The 7406-nt window shown below is 38.5% G+C and overlaps 1 protein-coding gene across 1 annotated transcript; it reads right to left on the bottom strand.

Annotated features, from left to right (window-relative positions):
- Positions 1–223: 223 nt before the first annotated feature.
- LOC121093194 (neuropeptide Y receptor type 6-like) lies at positions 224–6382 on the bottom strand. Its single transcript, XM_040605118.1, has 3 exons — positions 6132–6382; positions 3763–3854; positions 224–3664 (listed from the first exon to the last, which is right to left on the bottom strand). Exon 3 carries the CDS (start codon positions 2621–2623, stop codon positions 1502–1504), a length of 1122 nt encoding a protein of 373 aa, XP_040461052.1. The 5' UTR covers positions 2624–3664; positions 3763–3854; positions 6132–6382; the 3' UTR covers positions 224–1501.
- Between the last annotated feature and the right edge of the window lie 1024 nt (positions 6383–7406).

Genomic DNA, 7406 nt, shown 5'->3' with positions numbered 1-7406 from the left:
AGAACTGCATGACTACAGAAGATGATGGTCCCCGTCCAAGAGAATTTTACAGCCTTAAGGTAAGCTCCATCATAGCTGAATCATCAAGGAGCTAATTGTAATTTGAGTGTTAGTTCTCCTTGCTTGGGGGGGGGGGCATCAGTAACTGCTGAAGTTAGAGAATAAATTACAGGGAATTTTTTGGACAAGTGTTAAAACAAGGGTGATTTTTGGAATGATAAAAATAAGGGGGGGCTTTAGCAATATAGTTATTATAATATATATAATATATAATAAATAATATAATTATCTTTAACTTGAACAAGAGGATGCATGGTGATTTGTTGGACTGAGGTATTCTAAATGTTGTATTTAAACAGCTCAATGTTGACCAATTATTTATGTTGATACCGTAGCATGGATGAAGAATATGTTTGGTTATTTTTTTATGGCCATATTGCAAAGTGTTTTCTAAAATATGTTACTTTGAGAAAAGTTGTGTTCAGTATTACACTTTTAGGCTTCTATGCACTGTGTTGCAAAAGAAATTGTTTTCAGAGTCCAACAGAAATGACAACATGTGCCTCAAGCGTGGCCTCTTGCTAGTGCAGAAATGTGGAGAAAGATATTTCTGAAATTAAAACATAAACCTAATTTTCTACTCAGAGAGGAACCTATAAACTGGATAAGCAGCTAAAAAAACTTACTCTGAATTCCTAGTGTGTGTGTTTGATAATGGAGATTCTAAAATGTCGGTTTGAAGGGCCAGGGATGATGGTAGCGGCAAAAGCAATGATCTGTACTGGTGGTTTGGAGCAGAATACAGCGCTTTTAGGAGAGATACTAAGTATGTCTTTTATCTTGAACAGCATTAATCTGAGTGGAATTTGCAGTACATCAAATAGAGCCTGTATTAGTGCTCATTTAAAAAAAAAATATCCAGCTCTAGCCTTTTTCTTTGTTAAAATACAATTTCTAGGCTGAACTGGTACTAAATCATGGCAAACTGCATGCCAGGGATGGAAGAAAGTTAAAGGATCTGCCTTCCAGTGTGATCTGCCTACGAACTGTTGTACAGATTAACCAGAGGTGGGAACAACATAGAGTTGGAAAATGAAAAGGCCAGAAAACAGTCTATGAAAAGGCTGATGAAGTTAGGAATGCCCCAGTATTCATGGTTTACTTGGTGAAGCCAGGTAAACTGTAACAGTGGCCGAATTGGAAATATTTTTACTGGTGCTAAGGTCGTATGCCAGTGACTTGGAAGTTGTGGATTAAAAAGTAAGATGTTAATACAGTTTATAATTCATTATTATTGATCTTTAGGACTCTTGGAAGTGGTTTATTAATTATTGATACTATCATAAAGTACCTGTTAAGAGTATGCCTATGGGAGCGTAATCCTGGTTTTGCTGAACTAAATGGCAAAGGCTTCCTCTAAACCCAGCGGTAACGTGATCAAGACCTACAGAAAGAGGTCATCTGCAACAAAACACAAAATGTTGCGAGATGTTGGATTATTTTAGATAACCACGGGGGGGTTATTTAATTTCAGAGATCCCTTAGACGCATCCGTTTGCAGATTGGAAAGGGCAATATTTTCATATTCCTCTTGTGATGCCGAGCATCTGCAGTGGTGGACTAATGACATCAAATCCTTCTGAAAATTCTTGTTGAGAAATCCATAGAAGACAGGATTGATGCATGTTGAGATCATGGCCACGAGGTGGCATATTGTAAACGCCAGGTTATGATTACAGCTCATTAGTGCCTCATGGTTCCAGTCAAAAACAACATTGAATATATTGAGAGGCAACCAGCAAGCTGCAAAAGTCACGACAATTGATATCAACATCATATTAATCCTTTTGTTTTCACTCAGTCTGCTGTCATTCTCTCTCAACCTGTCTATTTTACCATGTCTCCTTCGAAGACATACGAATATCCTGAGATAGCAGATAAAAATGAACCCCAGTGGGAAGCAGTACTGGAAAACCAGCAGACTAGTGGTAAAAATCAGTCGCTCTGTAACAGATGGCCATGCTTCGATGCAAGCAACCTTGTTCTTGTAGAAATCGCTATGGACAGACAGATGTTTGAAGGGTTCATCAGTTAATTGGTGAAATACTAGAAAAGGAATGGATATTACGAGGGAAAACCCCCAGATGAAAAGAATTCCCCAGTAAGCATGTGAAATATTAGGTTTCCAGCCACGTGGGTTCACAATTAACTGATATCTCTCGATGGCAATCAGTACAAGTGAGAAAATGGAGACTGTGACGGATATACTTTGTATAAAAGAACTTATTTTACACATAGCTTCCCCAAATATCCAGTAGTCCATTAAGGTATATGCAACTGTGACAGGAATACACATGATACAGATCAAAACATCTGATAAAGAGAGGTTGGCAATCAGAATGTTGGTAACGTTTTGAGCTTCTTTCCGTCTCTTTATTATAAAAATCAAGCAAAGGTTTCCAAAAAGCCCCACTATTGTAACTAATGCGTAGGCTGTAATAAGCAAAAATTCTGCAAGGAAGGAAGGCTGGCACGTATCAAAGTTCAAAAATTGAGAATAGCTAATATTAGAGAGAGTCTGATTAAACAGAATCTCACTGGGATGCTGTATGGCTTTATCCATCGTGAAGCATCCCCCAACCTATGGACAAACCCCAGTATGGTTTAGAATACGCTTTGTATGGGGCTTTCCAAGGCAACGATTACTATGAGTCTATCATAGTTGTTGTCCTTGAAGTTTTGATCAAATTTAATTTAATTAATTATAGCACTGGAAAAGCCCGTGGTTGAGTATTAGTGGGTTTATGTATATAGTTATAGATAGATGCCGGCTGTTGCCTTTCCGAGGTTCTGCACTGGCAGCGTTACAGACCTGTAACTGATGGTGATGTACAAGAAATAGCAGCGATAGCTCTGATTAAACTTGTATGAACATTTTCATACAACTCTTCTTTTAGCAACTGTGGATAAACTTTTCAAAATAAAATAATTTAAGATCTCTCTCAGCCAAAGATTTATCAAAGTTTAAGGAATTCCAGTAAGGATAATCAGTTGCTTTTTTTTATGATCAGAAAAGAAGAATTGGGTCCTGCCATCACATTGCTAGCTTAGACATCACACACATTTTCTCTAGAACTACAAAGCAATGTAAGCTAATACATCAAATCCCTCTGGCTTAATCAAAATGATAGGTGCTAGAGCTTAAGTGATATTTAACACCTCTATGAATGGCACCTGTAAGGGAGTTTCCTTTCTGTTTATGTATTAAAGATAGCGTGTCCTTTTTCATCAATCTAATTTGAGAAAAATGTAAACCAAAGATCACATCTTAGTTATACACATAGTTAATTCCGTATCAGTGGTTGCCAAAGGTTGTCTCATTTCCCTACACACCTTTCACTGTTGTACAAGTTTGACAAATGATGCCCCCAAAATTTTCTCAGATTTTTTTGACACAGAGTTGATTCTTCTTCCAGTTCTAACTTAAACAGGTGTCAAGCAGAAAAATCTATTAGCACAATTCCATTGCTATAAAAGTAATATTAATGCGAAGAATTAGCTTCAGCAGAATATCTTGATGGGTCTGAATTTATCACTGAGTTAAAAAGTTAATCTTAAATCAAAGGCTCACCAGCTCTCTGGCCAGAAAGAGGTTGTTTCCAACCTGGGAAAGGAAAAAAAGAAGGATGTGAAGAGTTGTTGTTAAAATTGAAAGATAAGTATGTTCTACGCGTACCTTTCAAAACTCAACTCTTAACTCACCTTAATTCCTTTTTGAAGTAGGAATTATTGGGAAACTAGCTGGAAGGAGGTCATTCTTCACCTCTAGTAATAGATACTATGGTGTTGAGAGCCTGTGGAGAAAGAATGAAGAAGCAGTGGGAAGTTAAAGAGAATGCACAGGAAGAAGGGATAGGTGGATGTTTTGTTATTACTAGAAATAAACTGTTTATGCATAGAAATTTGTCAACCTTTTTACAGAAATGATTGCCATTATTTAATCACTAAGGAATAGAGTTTTTTTCATTGCTTGCATGAGATTAAACATCAAATCCAGGGTTAAGCTGAGAACTATGATTCTATAACTGCTTGCCCCACAGGCACCCAAAGAATATTCCAGCTAGAGCTACATCCTGGACTGATTTATCCTTTTGCTTGACAGAAGTCTGGGTTCTTCAAATTAAGATTCTAAAAAACACCCCCAAAACAACACAACCACCTCTGGAGCATCTATTACTACTCTCTTTCTGACTAAAATACACTTTTCAACTGGCGTAGTCATGTTGAAGTGAAAGTGGCTGTAGATTTATGTGACTATGTGTGGCCCTGGTGTTCCAAATACAACTGAATTTGTGGTCAGGGGCTAACGTTAAGCCCTGTAGCCCCCCTGAATAACCCACCTGGCTTGGTTACAGCTGTATTTTGGGAATGACATGGAAACCTGTACAATCATGCTGCAAAAGCTGTTGAAGTCTAGTGGCCCAGGTAGGGTGTGTAGTCCCTCACAGGTGTCCCTACCCCAGCAGGGCAAGAGCCAGAGCCATGTACCATACTGTGCGTGTGTGTGTGTGTATATATATACATGTGTGTGTGTATATATGTGTGTGTGTATATATGTGTGTGTGTGTATATATATATACACACACACATATATATATACACATATACACACACACACGCACATGTATACTACTGTGCGTGTGCCAGCTTGCAGAAACTCTTCCAGTGAGTCCAGGAGGAGTGAAAGGGATGCCGAAGGTAGCACAGTCGCACCCTGCACACACTGATGATGTGGCTGGGCAACACCCTGAAATGCCCTGTAAACCCTGGGGCAGCGCTGACTGCCTGGCTGAACTCAGACAGAAGGATCCGTGCGCTGGATGGGCAAGGGGCCAGGCGGTGGTAAATGTTGCCCTAATGAGCTTCGCCTCCTCTTTAGACGTGTAAGGTTCTAGAGCCTGGCTGCTTTATCCCAGGGGTGATCTTTCTCTGCCCGCGGTTTTCACCCGACTCACACAGATCTGTGCCCTGCCCTTTGAGAACAGATCAAGCGTTCGCAGGGGATCGGGCTTGGAAACAAGATACTTTCAAAGACAAGCTCTGCTCTCCTCTGCTTTTTATGCGAGCAGGAGAAGCTGCGGGGACTCTAAGGACATGAGGCTGAGCCAGGTTTGTAATATTTTATGCACTATTTATTATGCTTGCTTATTTATCCATGGTTGCACAACACAGTTTGATAGCAAGTGCTGAATGTCCTCTCCCAAGAATTCACTGTAGGTAGCAGGGCTTCTTTGGCACTTTCTACCATTAAGGAAAAGTCCCTGTACCGACCTTCTGATCAGTTCACTCACTAAATCAGCTTTAGGCACACTAATCATCTACATTGTCCTTTTTTCAGGAAGAAGATTGATTTCCTTTCACTGCTTGGTTTGTACAGTGAGTTAAAAAGTGTAGGTTTTGGTACATGTCATTCTGCAAGGCAATTTAAGCATTTCCGTGGCAATAAAACAATTACACCTGTTTTGTTTAAACATCTAGAGTATTCATAGTATTAGAAAAATAAGTTACACAAGTACTTACTGCAGCATGTTGAACTATGTTGTAATACATACTGGTATTTTTTTTAAGCTAATAAATATTAGCAGAATCAGCATCCTTCAACTGCAACTACAGCTGATATCAGAATTGATGTATTTAATAAGAGAACTAATTACTTCAACCCCTAACCCATGTATTTTGAAAAAGATTCTCTACCATAGTGAGTTTAACACTGTGAGAAATGATAATCCACCAAGCCTAGTTGTTTCATTCCTCTAGATGCAGAAACATTACTGAAACATGCAAAAGCAAGTTAAAAGCATAGTCTAAAGAAAATGAGTTTTAAAAAAGCTTTCTCTCCTAAATATTTTCTTACCTATGTTAGAGATGCATAGCCCCATCCTTTCAAAGTGACCAGTAAATGTTTCAGTTGTAAACATCATCTGTTTATTAAGTTCCAAAGTATTCCACAGATAAAATGTGAAGGAAACTTTCCATTCAGTTTTAAATACAGGATATAGAGAATACAATAATCCTTTAAAATATATATTTCAGGAACTTTTGCCAGTTTTATGGATTTTCTGACTTCTTACCTGATGAAAAATTCAAGTCATATCCACACTGCCTTTCACAATTTGTCTTTTCCCTTTTTGAGTTAATTACAAAGCCAGCAAACACATCTCCTTTGTGTATAAAAGAATCCAAAGCAGAGCCATCTGCTGCCAAAGCAATACTTAAACTCTCCTTTCTTCTCTTTCTGAAACAAACCACAGTTCCACAATTTTCAACTGTGACTGAATCCACCAGTCTGTAGAAAGGCTGCTGAGGAATAAAGCAAGCTCTGGAATCCACGAAGAGGCGAGCAGCAATGAGCAGGGAGGAGAAAGGGCTAGTAGTCATGGGGATGGATTTTCCTCCACGGTGCGGCTTCCCTCCACCCTGTCAAACACCTTATCTTGCAATTTCATTTTCAATTATCTTATCTGTTCTGCAGTGCAAATGTTTTCCTTACGTTGGATTTCGAACATAAACATCTGCAGATGGCTTATTGCTTTTTTAACTGAGAGAGATATGAAAATACAGTAAGCTGCTTAGAAAGGGCATGCACATCCTATCAAGTGTATCATTTGCTCTCTTGCAATTAAGATCATCATATTTTCCTTATGAATTACTATTTTAGCTTATACTCTAGAGATACGAAATTACTCCTGAAAAGCAAAGCATGGCACACTACACTGGCACATATTACAAAGGGACTTTATTGTTCTCACTGTTTTCCCAGTAAAAGCCCATACCTTTTATAGTCACTTCTTTATAAAAATTAGCATTCAACATTTCCCTGTTAAATATTTAGAACGGATGTTTATGGGACAGGAAAGGAACTGTTTTTTTTCTTAGGGTGTGCTATCTGGTACATTGCTGTTTAAACTCTTGAATTTGTACCTGGGTCCACTTAACCCCCAGTATCTCAGTCTCTTACATTGAACCATCTTGTGGCTCTCCAGTACTAGAAAAAGCAACAGCAACAGAAAATGGTCCAGACTTAGAATGTGTCTCTATGGGGACAGACTCGGGAAACTAGATGAGAAGTCCCTGTTAAATTAGAGAAGTTGAAACCTGCAGACAAAATATTTCAGAGTATTGGAGTCTGTTTTACTGCATCTGGTGGTTTTTTTTTGGTTTTTGTTTGTTTTTTTTTTGAGAGAGAGAATGATTCTGAAAAGCAGTAGTATTTTTGAGATGAGCAAGACTGATGCTGTGCCTAAAGTACAGGTTAGAACTAATTATCTGAAACTAATTGTTAGTTGTCATGCTGCTCTATTTGTAGAAAATAGAGGTGGAGGAAGCCTCTGAGATCAGCCAGATGA

The sequence above is a fragment of the Falco naumanni genome, chromosome 8, assembly GCF_017639655.2.
Source record: "Falco naumanni isolate bFalNau1 chromosome 8, bFalNau1.pat, whole genome shotgun sequence".
Taxonomy (NCBI): domain Eukaryota; kingdom Metazoa; phylum Chordata; class Aves; order Falconiformes; family Falconidae; genus Falco; species Falco naumanni.
The sequence above is the reverse complement of the archived record's forward strand: the minus strand, read 5'-3'. Positions and strand labels throughout refer to the sequence as shown.